The sequence below is a fragment of the Hylaeus volcanicus genome, chromosome 2 (assembly GCF_026283585.1).
Source record: "Hylaeus volcanicus isolate JK05 chromosome 2, UHH_iyHylVolc1.0_haploid, whole genome shotgun sequence".
In the NCBI taxonomy this organism is placed as follows: Eukaryota; Metazoa; Arthropoda; class Insecta; order Hymenoptera; family Colletidae; genus Hylaeus; species Hylaeus volcanicus.
The window spans coordinates 11,570,574-11,595,767 of NC_071977.1; the positions used below are offsets into that span (position 1 = coordinate 11,570,574).

Below are 25,194 nucleotides of genomic sequence, written 5' to 3' on the forward strand. Positions count from 1 at the left end.
CGTTTTATCACCGTCAGCTCGAACAATCCGTTTACGTCAGCGACCAAGTCCCTTCTCGATACGATGGCTCTTCGCGCTTTTTCTTCTTCGAATTGCAAACGATTCCTGCCACAAGAAACGTTCAGAGAGCGACTGTTGGCAAGCAAAGAGTTGGAAATCGAGGAATCGCGTTAATTTTCCACGGATCGATGAAATTAAAGAATATCGTGTGATGGAATTCTGAAATGATTCTGTATATTTATATAGCTACTATATATTTCGACAAATACACAAGTTAATCAAATGATTAAATTATGCTGTAGGAATTTAAACGAAAAATAAGGCACGGGGATTCGAAACCCATGATCCTCGGATCCACAGTCGACCGCTTTACCTATACTACCAATCCTTATGTTTACGTGTTTTCCTTCGACTTCTTATTGTTGGCTATAGGAGGCGAGGATACTACAATACTTTTACAGTGGGTGTAGAAAGTATTCGTGCACCGATCAATTTCCAAAAAAACTACGTGAAATTGTCATTTATTAACTTATTTTTTATTATCAATGATATTCTACATAATCTCGGGAATCTCTAGAATAGACACAGTACAAAAAGAATTAGTTATTTATATAAAGTAACGAAATTTATGTTATTCGGTGACGTAAGATGTGATCGGGTCTTTTAGGCGCGACTAGGGCGACCAGACGAACAAGGCCGAATAGACGAAGAAGACGAACTGCGGTGAACGCGTGCTAGAGAAGATGTAGAGATAAGTGTAATAAGTAATAGTGTTACGTTTATTAATAAATATATACACATATATCAAAGATGAACAGCTTGTGAATATGCCCTCACTTAACCATCAACGCCAAAGAATACAACAATTTAAATTAACTAAATGTTGACGTTATTCGGGATGGGATTTTCTTCCATTTCCTTATTTACTGGAAATTTCATACTTTCTAATTTGTACGAAGCGATAAACTAATGTGTTTATGTTACAAACTCAACAGTAAACAGTTCGTCATAAGAACAGTAGAGATACTTATTGCTTTTATATTTCTATCGATTTTTCGTATTTTCTTGTTAATTTCGCAAACCATATAAACTAATAATTGTTGTTTGGACTATATCTATTCTAGATTTCCGAGAATATATAGAAAATCGTTGATTATAAAAAAATAAGTTAATAAACTAAAATTTCACACAAAACTTTTTTAGAAATTGATCGGTGTACGAATATATTCTACACCCACTGTATATAAAACTCACAGTCCTCCTGACTACCAAACTCGATATTTGAGTATCCAGCATTATCGAATGCTGACATATACTTGCGACGCTTTTACACTTTAAAGCTATACTGGATGAGATCTAAGATATTCAAGGTAAGAATTCCTTTTTTCCGAACTAAACATGCGACTTCTTCATCATTTTTGATCGAAGTATGCAAGATTTTAATTTGAATTATTCCTCGCGCCTTGCTCCAAGGAATTCGTTGAAATTTAAATGTTTGCGCTGGAACTATTATCGTGTCGCTCAAGAACGATCTTTCGTACGGGATCAGGTTACCGATAAGAGGGAAAGCTCGTTCGAAAAGTCCTCGTCCGTCGACGATCGTTCGATAGTTCGTGCAAACAGCTGTTCACTCGACGAATTTCCAAACAAACGGTTCAACGATTGTAAAACCTTGATAAAAGTCTCGCGCGCAAACCGGTACGACGGTACCTGTTGTCGTTAAGATTCTATCGAGAAGAAATTAATTTTGCCCGAGGGAGGAAGGGGGTGGATAGGCGACGTTACGGGCTACTTCGCATCGAAAGGGACTTTATCTAAGTGTGCAAACTGGCTAGGAGAATAAAAAAATTGCCCCACGGAGTTGGTTATCAGCCTCGTTTAATTTCTCCCTCGGTGTTCGTTAATTGATGCAACATTTTCCACGTTAACGAATCATTCGGCGCGGACTTGACGATAGTTGATAAACCAACGGGTACTCCTAATGTTATTCGTAAACGTTCATTAATAATTGCCAAGTCGAGTTTGTTGGAAACTCTTTGTGATATAATACATGTACATATTGTAGGTACATTTACATATTATTTCAGAGGTATCTTAAGTTTGACCACGGTGGTATTTTAGATGAATAATTTTAATAGATTCACTATCACCTAATGGTAAACAATGCAAAGATAACTATATCATATTTATAGTAATTTCACTTAACGAAGAGAGTGTTTTTCAGCACGTGAAAATGTATCGACAATGTATAGACGAATTAAATATTCTGAAGAATTTAAAGGGTTTTCCAAAAGGAACTCCTTAAGCCTTTGGTTTAATATTTGTATAAATGTATACACTATGTTACATGAATGATATATGTATAAAGTACATAACACATGTGGAATAAAATAAATCTGAAACAACTTAGAGATTGTTTCACATATCCTCTATCAGCCCCATTTAACAGCATTTTTGTTAAACAGCCATCTTACAAATAAACTCATGAAACATAAAACAAAAATATACATGTCGAATTGGGTAACCTCCTTTTCGAAGTCGATTAGAAATAAAAATTGCCATTTATCCTTGAGAAATAAACAGAAGAACACAGTATGAGTGGAAAGAAGTATACACTTGACATATTTCATGGGAATAGGGGAAGGGGGAGACCAAAGCTTTTTCTAATAATGAAAATGTCACCTGATTCGCCCCTTTTGCCTATTTTAACGTGGCATCGATTCGCATCGGTGTATTATCAGAGTTATCGCCTTTCCTATAAATACGAACAATGCTGCAGCCCGGGACGACGATGACACCTTGTTATAACAAGCACCAGTTCATTTGTGTCACCACTTAGGACGAGGCAAGGAAAAATACCATTATCGTAATTGTTCGGTCAGCTTTCGATCTACAACCCTTTTACAACTAATGAAAGATGGTTGTCTATAACCTTTCTCGAATCGAGGCTCATCTTATTATCGGAATGATTTTCATGCAAATTAAAAATGGCGTGTCGCGAGCCTGGAATGCACGATTAAAATGAAATGTAAAATTCGATATGTAAAAGTCAATATGTAAAAAGAAAGTGTATCGTTGAATTGTCTTGTTTATTTTTGAATTTTTTTACCTTTTAACAGAACTTGAAATTAATTAAATACTTTCTATATTTCCACAGCGAAATATATTCTATAAAATCATACAAAAATAACGAAACAAAGTTTTTCTGGATTGGATACAAATATTAGGAGCTAAATTGGATTCACAAACAAAGAGATTTTCAATTTTATAGTACTGATTCTTTTATGCTCATCTTTTCTTTACTATTTTTGAAGAATCCCTTTTTACCTGATCTACGTACAATTTTTGTTTACATTGAAGTAACGTATTTTAACTACTGTACTTTTAACTGTTCGTTGAGTAGGAGAAACTCGCGAAGCGGATGGGACACAACGACCCTGAATCGCTTGCGTCTTTCTATTCCGATCACAGAATTCCACTTTGCATATTAGAGGAATAGCGTATTGCAACGGAAGTATATCTTGTGAAAACCCTTTCAACCGTCAACAATGGGAGGACAATCTCTATTTTCCACTCGAAAGGAGAAAACGTCGTGCTACGACCTAATGAATTTTCCATTGCTGTAGGAGTAACATTTTCCACATAAAAAATATTTTTTCCAAGAACAAACGAACATATCTTCCCTTATTGATAATGTGCTATTGGAATATATCAGAATTTAGCCTCGAAATTCTTCAGAACGACAATTATTAATTTGTTGCTTTCGCAATAATAACCAAGTGTCATTGATGCACTGTGAATGTTTATGCATTTATGTGCACGAATAAAAACATGTATAAAATATCAACAGTAAACTACGTCATACACACTTTCATTTTAATCTCAATTCTTCACCTGAATCTTTCGAATTAGTTTAATATACATTTTTATATTTTAAATACATACACCAATATTTGGAAAACATTTGGAGAGTATCGAAAGTAAAATTGTCCAAACAAACATCGAATTTCTAAGATTCATAAATAATTATTAATTAGTTTATTTGATAACCAGAGTGCTAACAAACATAATATACTTCCTTGTACTTGAAAACTGTACCGAATTGAACTTGAACGAATATAAATGTTCCCTACGAGTCGACATTGCCTGCGCCCGTATTGCGCCGCGATTTTTTTTGCACCGTTTTGGCAAGTAATTCACGCCAGTGTTCACACAGGTAGGCGATAAGGCTTCGAACCGTCAGCGTATACACGGAGTAGTATGCGGGTGATAGCATGACAAGCGTGATGCCAACGGCAATCAGAACTGAAAAGGCGCTGGCGAAAATAGTAACTGTTTATCCGAATGTTTGATGGTTCTTATACAGACTGTATAGTCAGTTAAGAGCTTTTACAATCGGAAGGAGGAACCAAAACAACACAGCATTATTTCATATTAATCTCAAGAACGTGTTGATTTATTTTATATTGACATACCACGTACGCAGGATGTCATCACATGGTGATCGAGTAACTATCGTTCACAACAGGTTCTAAAAATGGCCATTCATCGACTCTGTCCTTTTCTACATCATGATCGTGAATATACTAATCAATATTCACTCCTGCTTTCTCAGCTCGATATTTTCTATATCTGACATTGACAAAAAGGAATTGTAAATCGATGAAATTATACAGCACGTTTGAATTTTAATATATATATATTGAATTACATGGGTGCCATTTTGTTCCACAACCTTTCCACCTTTTAAGGGATGTATACATGTTATTTGTTTTCAATCACTTCGATATATTCAGACTTGTACCACCTACCAAAAATCGACATGGACTTTCCGGACAACCCAATACTTAATTGAATGCTAAGAAGAGTTGCAATAATTATAAAATCAAAAGGAAATCCCACGAAGGAAGTATTATATACTTATAAATTAATGTAAATTTCTCGTTTTTTAATGAAGTTTTAAAAATTAAACAGTCGTGCGAATACTTATTGCTTCAATATTTCTATCGATTAATTGTTTTTTCTTTGTTAATTTCGCAACTTACATAAATAGCTATCTTATTTGTAAAATATCTATTCTAGAGATTTCGAAGAATACGTAGAATGTCATTGTTTATCAAAAATAAGTTAATAAATTACAATTTTACATAGTTTTTTTGGAAATTGATCGGTGTACGAATACTTTGTACACCCACTGTAAATGTCTCAACAACCACGGGAATAGGCAAGGTTGCGTTCGTTTTATGTAGATCGAGGGTTCGCCAATGAATTAGTCGCGATTGAGATACAATTGCGTGAACGTGTGCAAGGAAGGGTCAAAATGGGAAAGCAATTTCAGCCGATAGGCAATATTTATCGAGAATGTCGGCGACCGACGTACGTACGCACACGTCGTTTTATACACGTACGTATCGACCCATCTCGACTCTCATTACCGAACCCTTACCGGCCGGCTTAAATATTTACCGACTGTAACGTTTACTTCGTGGCCGATTTTAATGATAGCACTGGATACGTTGCTACCATGTGCGCGTACACCGTACGTGTGTTTTGGTAGCAGCTAGCCTGTTTAATTATGCAGCGATCGCTTAATGAACTTCATGTAATGGCGTTGCATGGATTACGAGACTGCCACTGGAAAGATCGATTTCGTGACGCAACCGAGATATTTGACGAGAGATACCGAAATGTCTGATTCTACGCGCTAGACAACGAAGCATTTCGCTAATTCACACTTAAATTATGACATTCGTACGATATCGTTGCATTTTTTTATGCACAGTTTTATAGGCTAGATCACAGATGTCCTCTTTAACATGGTGGCATTTTATATGAAAATTTCATAAAGTACTCGATTAAGTGTGAACCAATTGTTTTTTTATAATATTTCTTGTTTAGTTGATTCACCACTAGGGGAATGTGTATTTCTTGTCATTTCTTCATATTGTATCATCATACTTGTTCAAACAAATTTAAGATTTTCTTTTTTAACTACATAGATTGTGAGGAGAGTTGAATTTGAATGTACTAGACTTTATGAGGATTGTGGTTAATTCTTCTATGGCACTATTTCGTGTTAAAGTTTCATACGTGACTCAATTAATTATACTACCAATCGTTTTCTGTGCACCATTCCTCCCTAATGCATTTGATATAGATAATACAATGAATCTACCAGGTGAATGTCTATTTTTCGTAACTTCTTAATAACACTATATTCTCGTAACCTCAAGTTTACAAACAAATTTATTAATAACTACACAATATTTTATGTTTTATGTCTTGTGTTACTGTTATAGCATCAACTTTTAAGAGATCTATTTTGTCTATTAATATAAATACCGCCATACAAAACAACCGAGTCCAAGTTTCGAAAGAAACCTTTTGGACAACCTAATATTACATCATTTCCCATCTAAAAAATTAAAGTAATTTCATACAATTTCGTACTATCACGTTCGGTCAGAAATTTTTTACCAATTGTTTTATATAAGAAAAAAAAACTTGCGAAGAAAGAGTGCTGAAAGTGGTGCCTACAAACTTAGACAAAATTCCTCGATCGTTCCGAATGGGGTAAGGATATTTCCGCAGTCTTGGACGAGGGAACAATTTCATTGAATACGGACACAAGAGTCTACAATTTTCCACAATATCGCCGATAAAATGATGTCATGAGCGAAACTTTGTGGATACCCTTTCCCTGGGTGACTGCTTCCGGTTCTATGTCTTTCTTTCAATTGCACCTCGCTATTTTAAGGAAAACTTGACTGTCACGTATGCACCTTGGCCGTCCCTAAGAAACTTATTTCCTCAAAGCAATCATACCTTTCTTCCCACGTATTTTTCTTTCGAACCGGGACAGTGATCAACAAATACAATAAACGCTGCTGTATGTGCGTCTTCAAAATGCTTATGCGACGATCGATGGAATAAATCGTAAATGTTTCACGATTGAAATGTTCTTACTGTGGTTCTACGTTGATTGCTGGTTCGAGTTAGAACTACAAGACGAAGAGTCCAAGGGAGGAATGATCGTAGTCCATTACAAATTGAAATTAAGATTTTTGTATCATTTTTAGAAGTTGGGAAAAGTGAACAGACTGTGATATACAATGAGGAAAGAATTAACAGAATGGAGAAAAATTGAGGGGCAATAAATTCTGTGAAGATTGATCAATTTTCAATCAGATAACTATTGTATTTAGACTTCTCATGTTCTTTTTCAGTCATTTTTTACTTTCTTTAAAAATGATGTATTTTTCTATTTCTTGTGTCTCGTTGGATACTTCAAATCATTATGATACATTTGTAATATTTTTTAAATTTCTGTCGATAACATTATAATTATTGTTAACATATTATATTAATTTTTCAGTATTGTAATAAGTATTATTAATATTTTGCTATGAAAGAATGTATTTTCCTTTAAGGAGGGAATAAAAACATTATGTAATAGTTAAAAAAATGTGAACACATTTTTCTTTTTCAAATTAGAATATTCCATAGAATATTTATTTAAATATCTGAAACGAATGAAATGCAATCGTCTTCAAAGTTTCGCCATGAATCTGCAGGAACGATGGAGAACTCAACGAGCCACACGATGTATGATAAAATTGAAACGAATGTTGATAAAAATGAGCGTTTACATAAAAAGGAACTGTACGTTTAGATTTCCCATTATTGATAAAGTTATGTAACGAAAACGAGTTCACTCTACATGAGCATCGCAAATGCACGCAACATTGTTATCAAGAACAATTAAAAAAGCACAGAAAGAACGAAGAGTGTCGCGTCGCGTGCTCATGAACGACCAGAAATTAATCGGTTGTGCGTTAACTAAAAATTAAATCTGAATTCCAAGTGTTACTACACTCTGTGAGCTTTAACTGTGCTCTCAATTACATCTTTTACATGTTTTGTACATATTGTTAAAACCGTTGGTCGGAAGAAAAAAATGTATAGAACCTAAATCATTCCCTATAAAATTCTGCACAAAAAATGTCCTATTAACCATTCAGATAATCCCCATACAACTCTCGCAATCGATGTTCGAAGTTAAGGGTAGTTTGGAGCGTGCAATCAGAAATCAAATTAACGTAGTGAATTCGTGAAATAAATTAATAAAATGTAAATAGTACTTGTCTATGAATTCTGTGAGAATGGAAACATTTTCAATTTTCAGATTCTGCATCGCAAATGTGTTTCGAAGTTGCGAGTCCCTCGTACTAAAAAATTCTCTGAGTGCAAAGGGTTGGAACGTTAAATAGCTACATTATTCCACGAGCTGCTTTCCAAACGGCATTGATAATAGCTCTCTCAAATAATGGACGTTAATGTAACCGAAAATTAAATCTGAGCTTGAATTCCGAGTAGCCAATCATCGAGGTAAGGAAGGGGTGAATACTTTGCATGTTAGTGGCGATGAGGTGTGCTCTATCTCCCACAGGAATTATTTATGTGGCGAGTTTTTACTACGGAAAAAATCCAGAAAAAAAAATTTACAAGCTGCGTGTAACTACTTTTCAGACTAAATTCGTACTTTTTACCCCAAGTAGTTATTACAGTGTTGAATTTCGTGGAACAGCGACTGCCAACCTGCGGCTCTTCATCTGATACGAATTTAATTATTTCAATCACATTTCCATTAGCCTAACACAGGTATCATTCGATAGGAAATCTTTCGTTTGATCAAAGTCTTGAAATTTCTAACTAAAAAGATTGATTAAAAAGGTAAAATATACTGATATGATTCTAATTATTTAAATCACATTTCCATTAAGCTTTGCTCTACCGACCTTTTATTTTGTCTTATGAATTACTATCAAAAGAGTGATGCACATGATAAAAATATATAATGTCCAGCGACTACTTCACGATGACTTTCAAGAAATATTTTGGTATCTTTATACTGTATTATCTGAATATAAATGTGTGAATGAAGGATTGGAAATGAAGTATTTCTTTAAAATTAAAGAATGTATATAATGCACCTCTTAATTTTTCATTAAAATAAGCAAGAACCCTGGTAAGAATTAAATGTTAATAAATTGCAGCCAAAGCGTTTGCATTTTAACGTGAGATCTACATCTGTATAACAGAAGACGTAGTATATTACGTCAAAGGCGCCAAGCCCCAGCTTATGAAAAGACACGATGGCACGTCATCAGTCGCGAAAGTGGCATGCACATACTGCTTATCGTTTTACGTCATATCATCGAAACAATTTACACTGTCAGTTAATTGGTTCGAATAAGCAGAGCTAATTAATGTGACAGAGAGTTTAACGAAGGGTTGGCATTGAGACACGACCAACGAATTAAAGGAGAAATCAAGGTGTCAGCTGGCATTAATCTGATTATACTGTAATTAACTAGTAATACTGTCCATCGGAGATTATTATTACTTTCATGTTATATATCACTCAAATTCCTAAGCTATTGGAATCTAAATAATCCGAAATTCCTAACCAAAGACTTTTTGATTTATTTCAACAGTGACATTTTTAGTAAGAGTTTGCTTTCCATTTTTTGTTCTTGTGGGTGTCAACAGATACATGCTCGAATAATATGTATTTGTTAGTCATGTCAAGCAACATCTAAACAATATAATTATACAAATTATGGTCACTTTACAATGTTAAGTATATATACCTGAAACAACGCCGAAATGTATCCACGTTACTTACATCTTAAAATTTGTGTTAGAACAGAGCTTTGTAGTAAACAGAGTGCGTAATACAGAAACCTAGAAAGCTGAAATTTTGCACTGAAGTTTCCTTTATGATGTATACAAGGAATAAGAAAGGGTATTTCGAAATTCAACCCCTACGGGGGTAAAAAGGGGTTGCAAGTGTTTGTATGAGGAACACCTTATTTGTGGTCGGATTTGCTTGAAACTTGGGCTTAATGCTCTTCGATATAATTAATCAAACACCTATTTCGGCATTTTAAAAAATTCAACTCCTGAAGGGTTGAAAAGGGGTTGTATAGAATAAGAATAGTATTCCACGCGGGGTACAGCTAGTTTAACATAAAGACAATTCTTCCCTCTATATTCACATTAACATTGGTGAACTATTTACTTGAATACCATCGCAAAAATCCAAATTTGTAATCCGTGACGGTAATTGAAACGTTGATATCGAGATATCTCCAAAAACTTCTTAACTCTCTAAATGCTTGTCCATCGACACTGTTATACCGATCATGCAGCTATAAACGCGTGCGAAAATACCTAATGAAATGCAAATCGAACCAAACCGACCCGATAAAGCCAATTTCCGAAATTAACCACAGCTCCGTTCGTTTTTATCAAGCATTTTATCTCGAGCGTACTTCGTTAAACTTTCCGCCGACCTATTAAGATTCGATACCGGTCGCGCGTACGTGCGTTTTCTTTCCTTTTTTTTTTTTAATAATTCTCTAGCAATTAAGCGTAATTATCCGCCAAGGTTGCTTTTATCGAAACACGACGAAAAGCAGAGGTACGTTGAAAAGGCTGACATGTGTATGCGTTTAAGTGGCGATTCGCGGTACACTTAGGAACACTGCAAGTGTGTACAACCGTACTCCAGGGTTACATTACGTAATACGGCATAATTTATCTAACCGATAATTGCGCGACGTCTAGTTTTAAACTGTTCGTCGTAAACGAGTTTCCAGACAAGAAGAATCCTCGGGGTCTCCTCGAAATATTAGGTGCGGAAATTAACCTCTTGAGGGATATCGACACATATTAGGTTATTAGGTGTTATTTTAACCCTTTGCATTCGAGGCCTTTTTTTCTGGTATCTACCAGCAACTCGAGATGTTTCTTAGCATTCTATTTCCATGAATTCTAAGTTATCTAGATTTGAGAATAAGGTCACCTTTACCTCGCCGACAATCATTTTATTGGCACTTCGAGCTCCAAAGAAATGAAACCTAAAGAAACATTAGGTATTGTAGATTTGCTGCGTGAAACCTAATGGTGACTGAGAGTCACCTCTCGAGTGCAAAGGGTTAACATTATTGACAGTAAGTTCTATATGATCCATTTTACTTTATTACCTTCCTCCATTTCTCTGAAAACAGTGTGATACCATTTTTTCAAAAACTTTCTGGTTTGGTAACAAAATAGTCTTCCAAGTACATTTCCACGTCGTTTATTGAATTAAACGTTTTACCATGAAGAGAATTTTTTAACGAAAGGAATAAATAAAGGAAAAAATAATAATCACAGAGTGCAATGTCTGAAGAGTACGAGGAATGAAGTAGTATATCCCAGTGATACCTTAATAATAATTTGTTTCTAACGATTAAAGGAATATTGCGAATAATACATGGAATTATCTTGTTGAATGAAATCGTTTATAATATTTAGCGATTAAATTTGCATTAGGCGGTTTGTGGAACGGGGGCCAAAAACGTTTACACGGCTGGATTAAAGGGGGAGCGTGGTTTCAGCCCCTAGCGGTGCTGACGCTAATTAGAAAAGGAACGCCAGCCTCGTGGCGGGCACGTGTCCAACCGGAAACTCCCTTAGACCATGACAAACAGTGTGTTTCCCATCAGCCGTGTACTCCTTCCGGTTGTTTCCGAGGGAGAACCCCGATTAAATCGTCCCTAAAGTGTTTCTGCTGCCATATCAGGATCTCTTTTTCTATTACAGACGAATCTCCATTATTAAAACTGATAGGGAAATTCTACTGTTCGATTCAGAATATTTTTGAATAATATATTACAATTAAACTACCCCTGAAAAGTCTCTTTTGTTATATGGAGATTTATTTAGGAATTTTAATAAAAATCTCTATTATTACAACTAACAGAAAACCTCAACTATGGATTGGTTATTATTCACTGTTATGTACCATCAATGCAATACGCCCTTTTGTAAGCAATTAAACAAATGTAGGAAATCTTGAAGGAAGATCAACGGATATATTATAATAAAATTTGCATAGTACCCCATTATGCTTTGAGAATGTTTTTAATGTTTTATAGTTTACTAACAATTTTCTTTTTACAGGTAATAATCGTTTTAGAAAGACGTTGCATATTTCACAGGGGCTTTATGGAAAAGTCGTTTTCTTGGCTCTTGAAATGAATTATTGCATTCGTTTTACTTAGCAGCCCTCGTCGAATGACAGATAATGATTTCTGGTGAATTATGAAGGACACTAATGGCGGCTCATCTACCACAGATGACCTACCAAGGGGAGTATCGAAGTATTCATACTATAAACGATCCATTATTTCTGCAGACAAATGTTAAGTGTTCGTACACTTGTCAAGTTCTTGTGGTCGAAGATGCATAAAACTTGATTTGAATAAAGCAACCTATAGCAATTTATTCCGAAAAGTTATTCAGATAAATTTGTTCGTATTAAAGTATAATTTTAGTCTATAATAGACACGGGGTCCTAATTTTTATCTAATAAGTAAAAGTAGGTTATCATCTGCTTCTTGTTTGATGTTTTTAATGTGTAATCTGAATAAACATTTGCTAAAAATCTCGATGGTTCGTGTACCTACAACAGCGTTTCTTTAAAATATATAAATATCGTTTGAAAAATAGTGGTTTTATAATTGAGATGTCAATTTTCATTCCGTAGTTCATAAAAAGTATTTTGTCTTTCATTTATTATTTAAAACTTTCCGTTGAATAATTACATTTTTTTTCCTTTTTAAGAATATCGTTTACAAAAATGACTGACACTATGACGATACACACAATGTGCATCATAATTGAGTTCAAAATTTAGATATGGTAACACCAATGCTCTAATCAGCGACATGAAAGAGTAACGTATCGAAGTTCTTCGTCTCTTTGGCAATACCTTTTTTTTTTTTCAAATCATTACTAAATGATCGACGCAGTGTAAGCCGAACGTATTTTATGCCACGTCGATTTACCATGGAAAAGCACAGCCATGCTCGCGTGACAACTTGTTGTACATAATACATGTGGCTATATTTCCCAGATAAAAGTATGACTATGATCCGCCAATATGTTTGTCACAGTTCAATGGGACGCACGTGGCTCGAACGAATCAAATTTAAAGCTGATCTTAATTCATTATGCTGATCTTCATTTCTTCCGGCTTATCGAATGGATTTAATTAAGAAACGTTCGAGCACTACATTTTACATTTTTTACCTTGGGAAGCTCGCCAAGTTTCCTCCCTTTTTTCAAGCTCTTCGATTCAAGAAGAGGAGCCAACTTGGAAGCGTGAGAATCGTAGTTATAGATATTAAACATTTTTTTTTTTCAAGATCAATTAACTCGATGGAAGATCCGTTTTCTGACGTTTATTACGTGTATGTTGAATAACAGAAAAATAATTTTCATTTCAATTTTATATGCGAATGTTGCGCATGTGTCATTGATTTCGGTAAGAGGTCAAATCTTATGTTGAATTTGTTTTCTATCGACGCACAGAAAGGGATGTTTATTAAGTTTTGTATAATAAAGAAACGTAAAGCGAGTAAGAATTCCGAGCAAATCGGTCGATTGTAAACGATTCTTATTCTATGCATATGAGTTTCAAATTTGATACCGGACTTTTAAATCGATTTGTACACTTGCAATTGGTTTGCTTTTAATATTTGGCTGTATGTATGTTACCATAGCATAATGTTCTTTTGAACAAAAGTTATAAAAATAAACGTCAACTGTCACAATTGTTCAAATAATAAATACATTGATACTTTTTTAAATTTAATTTGGAAAATCAGGCTTCTAAGGATTAACCCATAGAAAATATAATCTCGTACCCTTTGACCCGGTAACGAAAGAGGACGCGTGAATTCTATAGCTTCCCCTAGAGAAATTCGCGATCGGTACGACACTGTGAAATCCCTCTCGTCCAGGCTTCCTGTCGAACACATGTAGCGATGGCAACAAAAATAGAAATATGCCGCGAGTACGAAACTGTACGATCCGTGCGTGATTCACAGGCATATGACAGTCGGGTTGCGTCCGCGATATGTTACGTACACACGTAAATAGGACGCACGTTAGACAGAGGAGCGACGAGCGTGGGTGGACACTGCCGAGGATGCGTTCTATCGCATTGTATAGTGCGCGTTAACATGCACGCGGCGCATGGATCAAAAAGGCGCGGTTTGTACGTCGAGCCACGACAAAAGCTTTTTCGGTATCGCTCGTTACACTAACCGTACGTGCATGATCCCTACCAGATGCGATAAGTGTTCGTTTCGCCAATGATAACGCTTCGTTCAATCAAACGCAGCGAAACCTCGATTCAACAGATTTAGATTACGGGGGCGTGACACCCTAAGGGCTGCTTCCATAAATTTTTTGCGACAACACTATACGCTCGATCGAAATGAACTCTTTTTCTATGCGTTTATGGACATTAGTGTTTCAGAAAATATTTATCGTGTGAGGAAAGAAGATGTGGCTGCTACGCTGTTGAGGGTGCGTACGTGGTGCATTGGTGTCGATGATTTTACACTCGAGGTTCTTTGCACTCGAGGCCCTCTTTGCATTCGAGGCCTTTTTTTCTGATATCTACTAGCAACTCGAGATGCTTTCTTAGCATTCTATTACCACGGGTGCTAAGCTTAGATTGACTCCGAAGATCAGATCTGTAATTTGAGATTTGAGATCAATCATTTTATCGACACCTCGAGTTCCAAAGAAATTAATAAACAAACATTATAGTTGGTTGATTTGTTGCGTTGAAAGTAGTGGTGACCGAGAGTGATCTCTCGAGTGCAAAGGATTAATTCGGTTTTGAAAATTAATTGTTACTTCGAAGCTCGTTGATACTTTCCGGAGAAGTGAATTCGAGAAGTTATAAACAAGCTTGAAGACTGCGTTCCTAGGGTACTTGCTCAGGTAGCAGAAGCTTTCGACGATCGCGCGGCAACAATGATACCCTGAATAATAGAGCGGGCGAACGAGCGTATTAGAAACGAGACGGTTCGCGTGAATAATTCAACAACAACCGCCAAAGTTTCTTCGATTTGAAAGTTCGTCGCGCTTTTAGACGCGCACGCTCGCGAAGGAAGTTTTATCGTCGTCGACTCGATAATTCTCTACCTTTAGCCGTGAAACTCTCGTCGAAAGCAGTCCCACTAACTATGCAAAGTGCCGCGAAGACGCGACTTTGTAAACGACTTGTATTCTCCCTAACACGTTCACTGTCTCGTTATTTTTTCTTGTTCGTGCAAAGGGAAAAATGTAAATTTTTCATGGTACGATGTTTAGTATTTTAGTGTTATGAGTGTCAGCAATGTTATGCAAAGGTTTGAAGTATTAGGGTTTGCTTCATCTAAGTTCCATCCGAATCCATATTGGGTCCGTCATTTTGAATTTCTATATTTCGAGTTCAGATTTAGAATCGGACCCATCAGAAACCTCTGTATATCAAGTTTCATCCAAATCGAATCACCTTTCGCATTTTGGTTCTGCCATATTGCATCCGCCTTTTTGATTGTCTACATTCTGAGTTCAGATTCGTAATCAACGATTTCAAAAACTCTCATATACCAAGTTCCATCCAAATTTAATCACTTTTTGCATTTTGTCCTACCACATTGCACCCGCCATTTTGAATTTCTATATTTCGAGTTCAGATTTAAAATCAGATCCATCAAAAACCCCTGTACACCAAGTTTCATCCAAATCGAATCACTTTTCGCATTTTGGTTCTGCCATATTGGGTCCGCCATTTTGAATTCCTACATTCTGAGTTCAGATTCGTAATCAATGACACCAAAAACCCCTGAATACCAAGTTTCATCCAAATCGAATCACTTTTCGCATATTAGTTCGGCCATATTCGGTCCGCCATTTTGAATTTATACATTTTGAGTTTAGATTTGGAATCAGAGACCCCGAGAAAACCCCTATATACCAAGTTTCATCAAAATCGCTCGAAAGGAACTCGTTAAATATTCAAGATAAAGTATTTAAAGGGTTTGTTGTCAAATTCTTCCAGGAATACTACGATTTTTCAGGAAATACTATTGTGTTTACGATTTTTACTACTTTACTACGTCTTGCGTACGCATCTCCAATAGATAGAAAATTTTTAAGTGTTGTAACGCGGCGTAGAATCGTTCGATTTGATTCTACCAAAATTCAAATTAAAGAGCGAAATTTCTACTATTTAATAGATAATTGTTGTCATTGTTAGATACTCTTAAACAATTGTTTTATTTTGTTTATAATTAATTATATTTAAAGTGCCATAACTCTGCGTGGAATTGTCCGATTTGATTCTACAAAAATTCAAATTAAAGAGCGGAATTCCTACTATCTAATAGATAATTATCATCATTGTTAGATACTCTTAAACAATTGTTTCATTTTGTTTATTATTAATTGCATCAGAAGTTTCGTAATTCAGCTTGGAATCGTCCGATTCGATTTCAACAAAATCCAAATTAATAAATGGAATTCCTAGTACCTAATTGATAGTTTTGAGGCCAACAAAATCACTATCTTGACGTTGATTCATAGAACTGTTATAATCAAATCAAAAAGAGTACCCCATTATGGGCGACAGAAATACAATTTCTTTTATGAATAACTATTCTAATCAGGGGTCTAACGATGATAACCACCATAACAATCAACAAATAAACATGGTAGCCAGACTCACCAGTATGGATGTACGTGTGCTTCTTCATGTCCGACTTCTGATGAAACCTCTTGCCACAATATTGACAAGGATACGGTCGTGTGTCGGAGTGGATCAGAAGGTGGGTGCTGAGCGTACTCGACCGTTTGAAGGCTTTCCCGCACTGTTTGCACTGGAACAGAACAAAAAGTTGCCGTGTTTAAAATAGCGTCGGGACTATTCGAACAATTTAATATTTCTAATGCAGGGTGGAGCAGAATAAGAGCATGGATACTCATTATTTTTTGTTCGAGATAATGGACGGCGTTACTGTTTTCTTTTTAAGCGGGTACCATTAGTCTTCATGTGTACAGGAAGTTATGTATTATAATTGTTTATTCAATAACAAGATAATACGTACGTAATAATCAGTTGTAACGTATTTTTGACAAACAGAAAATGAATATATGTGGGAGTATATAATATAGCTTGGTGTAACTTGAAGATTAGGTGCATATTGAATATTTTAGTAGATTATACAGCTTGTGTGGGCTCGTTTGTAAAGAGTATGTTTCGCATGACTATTTGAATATTCCTATTTGAATATTAACACTCGAATACCTTTATTCGAATACTGCCACTCGAATATCATTCTTCAAACGTTTCTACTGAAATATTAATATTCTAATATTATAAATTTAAACATTACCACTCGAATACTCTTATTCGAATACTACCACTCGAATACTCTTATTCGAATACTACCACTCGAATACTCTTATTCGAATACTACCACTCGAATATCATTCTTCAAACATTTCTATTGAAATATTATTATTCTAATATTATTATTTGAATAGTACCACTCGAATATCATTCTTCGAACGTTTCTATCGAAATATTATTAATCTAATATTACTATTTGAATATCCCTATAGAAATGTCGTTATTCAAATCTTACCATTCAAACGTCATTATCGAATATTGCTATTCCAATATTACTATTCAATTATTATTATCGAATATCCCGTTGAGGTTGAAGTTACCAAGGTTTGATTGCAATTATTTCTCATTTCCATTTAAATCGAAACTAGTCCAGCTCTGGTATAGACGAAGGGTTGGTTCGATGATCGAAATCGGTGCGAAAGATGTTGCAGAAGGAATACGATAGTCCAGGAGACGGTCGCGCCAGGCGCACCTGTGTTCACAGAGCCGCGGTTTTTCTCCTCGACTAATTGTCGCATGGGCGCCAGTCCTCACAATGCTGCCGACCTAGGCGTGTCTCTTTTCACGATACACGCATAGGTACATGCGTGGAATCGCGTACGAACGCGCCATCGCTGAATATTATTATGAGTGTGCACCGGTACCGGTAGACGCGACCCGCCAGTACGCATGATTCACGACCCTCGTCGATCAATAATAAGAAACGATATTGCAACGATATTAATTCTGCACGGTGTTTGACCCTCGATAATCTTTTTAATGGGTTTCCGCTCTTCTTGCAATTAGAGGACAGCCGCGTTGATGTTTCAGCCACAGGCGTCGTTGGAAAGCTCTACATCGATACGCGTAGCGTGTCTTAACCCTTTCAGCACGACGTTTCGCTGCCTGCATTCTATTCATTTTTCTTTTGGAAATTGACCGTATCGAATTAGTAAAATTAAATTATTATTATTATCAACCGTAGGACAGAGATGAACATTCTCGATAGTTCATTCTGAGTCGAACGAACAATTAACGCGTTGAAATATAAATGAAAAAGATCGAAGCTTTCGTTAAAACACTTTTTCGATAGGTTGATCTCTTCGTGAGAATAAAATTTATTTTGTCACCAAATTCCTAAAAGTTTCATCCTTTTATCGCAGTAAAATTAAATTACTATTATTATTTGCGTATTCAAGTTGGAGAAACCGTCGTTTCTATTCGAATCGTTTCTTGAACGTTTCGTCATGCTTAAGATTGTTTCGTTCGAACATCAAATGCACCGACGGAAATTAAACTCAACGAGCCACAGAGCGTTTGGTTTTTTGAGGTGAACGATGCTTCTACGAAGAAACCTCGGTACCGACGATTTATCAGCTCTTTAGGAACCATTACACGTTCTACGGTCTCCCAAAGGGACAGGCGAACGAGTTTCGGTGAACTTCTTCGATGTCGTCCAAATGCAGTAAGCAGTGCGCCGCAAGGCGCATTCGGAATGACGCCGCCGCTGGCGGTGTCGTCGTTGTCGATCAGACGCGATTCGAGATACTCAGGAATCGTTGCATTCCACGACAAATTCTTTAACTTCATATTAGGTTGTCCAAAAAGTTTCCTTCGCGATTTACACACAGCTGTTTTTTTTGTGGCAGGTCAAGCCATCTCGGCGTAATCGGCGGACAAATAAATAAACAAAAAAAAAAAAGATACATGTCGAATCGAGTAAACTGCTTCTTTTCGAAGTCTGTTAAAAATCCACATGGAGCAATATTTTCCTAGCAAACTATACAATTTTCGAAAAGCTGATGTTACTTTGCTCCCGAATAAATGGACACAGCAAAGTGGACCACGTAAAACTCACAAGGGAAGGCTCAGAAGTGATACTCACCGATTGTAATGAAATTTGCCAAGTGATAGATCTGTATCTAGAATAAGCGTAACTGTAATATTAGCCGCAGATGGCCAGTCATTTTTGAAAAAAGTTAGTTTAAATATGTAGTAAAAGCCCATAGCACGCTGGCCACTATGACACTGACCTATACCGCTTGAAGTTGTGTTAGCAATAGGAATGCATCCCGCTATGGGCTTTACTACATATTTAAACTAACTTTTCTCAAAAATGACTGACCATCTGTGGTTAATATTACAGTTACGCTTATTCTAGATATAGATCTATCACTCTACCAAATTTCATTGCAATCGTTGAGTATCATTTCTGAGCCTTCCCTTGTCAGTGATGCAACATAAAACAGAGGATACTCCATACTGCCCACGAATAAAAGGAAAGAAACTTTCAGGCATACCTAGTACTTAGGTTCCCCTTCAATAAAACACCATTTACACGCGGACGTCTGAATCAATCGGTGTTCCTGTTGCACCGGAAGCGAAAGAAAAATTTGATTCGCGCCATCATTGTTACAAACGTGCCCGACCTACTTCGAGAGGAGGAGGATACGTCGATGATAAACGACACGTATCGCCTTTTGTCGTGCGTGTACAGATACGTGGCACGTTAATCGCGTACGTTTTGAAAATCGTGAAAGGAAATTCGCCTGGTAATTGCGAGTGTCGGGGTTGCGGTTTCCGTGTTGCGAAATTCGAACCGTTTCCAATGGGGCACGGACGGGGGCACGAGATTCGGGACGGTTTGTGGAAAATTTTTTTTGAGGAACGAACGGAAAGAGCCGCGGTCCGGTTTTGATGCAGGGTGAGGAGGAGGAGGAGGAGGAGGAGGGGTTGCGGGGGGCTATAGGGAAGCTTTTGTCGGTCGGAATCAGGATCGTATGACGCGCGTGTGCCCCAGATATCCTAATATGTCCACTCGCTGTTACGTGTCGCGCGTAAAACTGTAGCCGAGCGAGTTTCTACTTCCATTCAATCAGCCGTAATTGCGCCGCTGGCTTTTGTCGAGTTCCGACATTCGTCAAACGCTTGACCCTCTTCTTCGCCGCTCCGTGGTGTACTTTAGGGCACTTGCACCACCGCGAAACTCCCATCGCGTGACTTGGACAGATTTCTCCTCGTATGCAAATATACGATTCAACGGAACGCCGAGTACCGCGAAGCGACTCATCAACCGTAACCCAGAGATGAATATTCTCGTCTGAATGGGTATTTTGGAACGCCGAATGGAACAATTAAAGCGTCGATGTATAAATGGAAATGGTCAAAATGGCTTCGTTAAAACACTTTCTTGATAGGTGGATCCCTTTCGTGAGATATTTAATCATTCAAATTTAAGGGGGTCAAATTTTAAGTGTTTTTTTTTTTCGTAATTTTTGGATTAACTTTCAGGATATCTTAGGTATGTTTCAAAGTACATTTGGTAATATTTCTAAATGAACATTGGAAACAAATCGTCAATCTTTGAATAAAAGAGAAAAGCACGTTTGTGAATGGTCCTAGAAGCCTGGTAATAAAATAGTGAATATCAAAAACAACATTTTTTTTTTTTTTTATTACATATTTCACGTCGCAACCTTTGGTTATTAGCGACAGTTTCTTATGAGGTTTTCTCCAATGTTAGATGTTGGCCCATATATGTGCATCTTTTTAAGTAGCTGAATTATTTTGTTTAAGTTTTCTTTTGTGCTCCATGCTTCCTTTAAACTAGTGGGTAGTTCGTATTGTATGCGGAGTGGTTCCGTATTTTTACAAGTAAATATTATGTACTCTATTTTTAGAATTTCGTTGCATGTACGGCAGGTGGGTCTAATGGTCTACTCAAGTAGGTGTTTATGCGTGTAATTTGTATGTCCAATTTTGATGCTCGTAATTTTTACTTGTTCTAGTCTGTTGAGGTATCCTGTGGGTGATTCTTCGAAAAAGTCATCTGTTATTCTATGAATTTTTAGTGTCTTTTTTTGTTGATGCAATCGCGTAAGTGTCTTTTAATATCTTGCAGAAGGATCGGTATTTCGTGATTGGTGGTATTATTTGTTGCTTCCTTGGCTGCTAGATCAGCTTTTTCGTTTCCAGGAATACCTTGATGAGATGGTATCCATGCTATTGTTATTTTCGTTTCTTTGTTTTCTGTTAGCTCCGAATATAATTCCCGTATGATTTGCGCAATTTCGTTTTGTTCTAGATTATTTTTAGTCGTTTCAATTGCACTTCTTGAATTGCAGTATACTACGGAAAAACGATATTTGTTTATTTCAACACATGTGTAATATAAATCTGATATATACCATTCCATTCAAAAGTTACTGTTTGGTTAATCGAAGTGACTTACGAAATTAATTGTATATTATTCATAGGCCAAAAAGACATGATTTGATTATTAAGAAAATTTATTATTAGTTTGTGAACTAATCGACTTGCAAACGGTGCAATATAAAATAAATTTAATTCTAATGTAATATTAAATATATAGTATCAGTAGAAATTCACATTTGACGTTACGTTATCACTGCTTTTCGCTCAACACTGGTCGAAATGTCGCAATCCTCGAGCGACTAATATAATACGCGACCATTGCAAAGCAACTGGCATGGCCAATTGTCAGGCGATCGGATTCCTAAACATCATGTCACGGTGGTATTAGTGGATAAAGCACATACGAATGCAATGTATATGAAAATGTTCGATTCGTATGCAAGCGATTGTCAAGTGATAATTTTCTCGATCGTGTCGCCGTCGCGTCGCTTACGTGGGAGAACGGCTTAAATGACTATAATCGAGATCATCTGTACCGTGCAATTGTACAACAATTAGCGTTTGCCGATCGATACGCGCTCATAACCAAATGTTTCCTGGATAACTGCATGTTATGAATTGGTGGAATTCGAACACTCGATGTTGATACTTTAGAATATTATTTATAATATAATATAAATATACCGTAATAAAAAAAGAATATTAAAATTGAATCATTATGTTTCTTGAAAGCAGAACTATTAACGTTGAAGTTGGTTGTATTTAAAAGTAAAAGTGTTATAGATAAACGTGCAAGTCATTAATAAAATTAGAATGTTTAAATAAATATTATTTCTGTAAATAGTTTCGTTAAAGTTAAAGATATCACTCCAAGCAGGATTAATAAAGATGAAATTGTTTATGTAAATAGTAATAATATAGTTGAAGTTCTTTTTTAAAGTAGGAATGTAAATTGAAGTTATTTCGGGAAGTTCAATTGCCATCAGGTTGCGACGAAAGATTAAAAGACAGTTTTTTTTTTAAATAAATGGTCTGACGTTCAAAAGCACAAAATTAATCTCACCTAATAAATATATACTGAATGTCTTTAAATACGGTGAGCAGGCTACCCTTTGTCATAAAATATGATTTATATCCAACAAAAACCTATATACTTGTGAATTGGTGTTATTAGGGTGCTCTACTACTTGACCGCGGTACACTTAACAAGCTCGAGGGTGTCGAACCTGTAAAACGTCTGAAACGAGTGTTTACGGAGTCGTAAAGCTGACTTTCCACGAGACCAAAAGAGAATGCTAGACGTTTGTGCTTGGCGAGCAAGCTCATCGGTTGAGATTTCTTAGAGAGATATCGGTAGCGTTCTTCGAAAACCTATTCAACAATTTTACACTTCATACTTCGAGTCGACTCTATTTTGTCATCCTAAAGAGGAAACGTTGATGTAAACATAAATTTTACTTGTCCATATAAAAATTATTATCTAAACGTTGATTGGATCGATAAAGACCATTTCGGAAATAAAAATGAAATTGTGTTAATGGAGCAAACGGAAGAAAGTGGATTTGAACACAAAAGACTCACTTGGAAAGTCCTTTCCGTCGAGGAGGGCGGCGTCAGTGGTGAATGATGAATTTGTCTGGTGACCACAGGAGTCAAAGAGGGACTCCTCGAGGAAGGCACCCTGGTTTCCTTTGCTTCTCTCTCGCAGACTGTTCCTGGTGACCAAATTTTACTTTTTCGCTCGACACTGGACAAAACATCGCCAGGTTTCGTGCTCAAATTCAGCGGCGCCTCTTCGTCTAAAATTCACAATAAAATATTCCAATAACAAATGATCAATCCTACGATATGTCAATTTATTAAAAATTAACGTTAATTACTTATACTATATTAATTAAGTAATTACAATATTTTTTGGAATGGTAAAATTAACAGTATACCCTGAAGAGAATCTAAGTATTTGATTGAAAATATGTACTCCTGAATATATGACGCTCGAACTGACAAACTGGCACTTATTTTTCAAAATTCATGTACTTGTACTGTTGTTGGTGATATGCTAATTACGTGGAACTGAACTTGTTTATAACGAGCACTAGTGGAAATAATCTCCTCATTATGATTATTAGTCACTGTGTCACCGATGGGTTTAACCTATATACTAGTGTTACCATTCTCAACATCGTTACATGTTAAAGGATAGATTAAAGGAAAAAAGTAAAATATTGCAGAGAACAATTGACTAGTTCGATACGTGCATAATTAATTGCATCATTTTATTTGTACAAATTAGGGTTCACAATATTAACATCCTCGGTGAGATTACTTTTATCAAAATATAAATACTGTCGAAACATATTATTGAGAGAATTAATAACGAATATTCATTCGCATATTTAATGACTACTCTCGATTGATAATATTAAAAATAAGTCAACTCAATATTAAATACAACATAGTTATGTAATTAAATCTGATTATATAAGGTTATAATAATCTTAACATAAGATAATAAACTTCGACAATATCGAGGAAAAGAATTGAATGGAACCCGTCCATTTTCCTTGAGTAGAAATTCGTAATTTATCACAATTTATCTCCATTTTATCGAAAACTAAATTAAAAAGATTCGTCGTGCTAATGGGTGGTAATTTTCGAAATTAAAACGTTGCATGGCACTGTGAAGGATTCGTAATTCGTTTAGTTGGCAGGTTTGCCTTTTATCGCTTATAACGACAAGCGTAGACACTAATGGCGATAATTAAGTAGGAATTAGCAAACTGCTGACAAAATGAAATCGTTGTCGTCCGGTTATGAACGGAAATTATCGGCAAGGGGGTTTGGTTTTCGAACGTACTCCCACACACATTTGCAAGTGTCGCCTGGATTGCACATAGTAATTGCGATGAATGCGTTATATTTACTTAATATTTATTTAGCGTCTTTATTAGTAAGATGAACGTTGTAAGGGAGTATCATAAAGGTCTATTTACACATATCCGTAACGTGTCAGTTCCGTATCCGTACCGTATCAAGAATGTCACGGAGCGGTGTCGGACGTGTGTGAACATGCTCATTCAAAAAGAACAGAAGAATATTTAAAATCACTGACACTGATGGAACATTACGGAACTGAACGGATACGGAACTGACACGTTACGGATACGTGTAAATAGACCTTAAAACAATCTCTTTAACTCCCTAAATTCATTTTGATATAGGACCGATGCTCACCGAATTTAGTTTTCTCTGGCGTACATCTTCGCGGCGAGCCAGATCTGGATGGGCTGAGTGGTTCCAGGTGAACGGGCGAACAATTCGTGACTGGCGTAGTTTGTTGAGTTGGGATTCTCGCGGATGGCAGCAGGGAATGGGGCAGCAAGAGACTCACGTGTCGGGCCCACCAGGTAGCCCCTGCTGACCCATAACCACCGTACATCAGACCGCACCGCAGTTCTGAAATCCAGGAGATTTCGGCTTGCACAATCCTATCGACTACTGACGAAACCTTCAAAGTATCAGCTCTAGAAGGAATTGCCAATTGGGTCTGTCGCTAATCAGGAACACCCCCCAAATCGCAGTCTCTAATTTTTTTTAAATATGGAGCATTCAAACTTATATTTAATTATTTTATTTTGAAATTATACTTACATTTATTATTATTTTGAATATAATATGAAGAAATGAATATGAAAACTTTAACTACTCGAATTATACAAATAATGTAACGAAGAAATGAATATGAAAACTTTAAC

General features: G+C 36.2%; 1 protein-coding gene across 1 annotated transcript in view; it reads right to left on the reverse strand.

Moving 5' to 3' along the window:
- The window catches only part of LOC128872248 (zinc finger protein Gfi-1b-like), a 37,566-nt gene that overhangs the window by 5,331 nt on the left and 7,041 nt on the right, over positions 1-25,194 (reverse strand). Inside the window, exons 3-5 of the mRNA XM_054114729.1 lie at positions 24,674-24,895; positions 23,021-23,238; positions 16,622-16,772 (exon numbers count right to left, since the gene is read on the reverse strand). Coding sequence (XP_053970704.1) covers positions 16,622-16,772; positions 23,021-23,238; positions 24,674-24,895 — 591 coding nt within the window. The remainder of the gene's footprint in view (positions 1-16,621; positions 16,773-23,020; positions 23,239-24,673; positions 24,896-25,194) is intronic.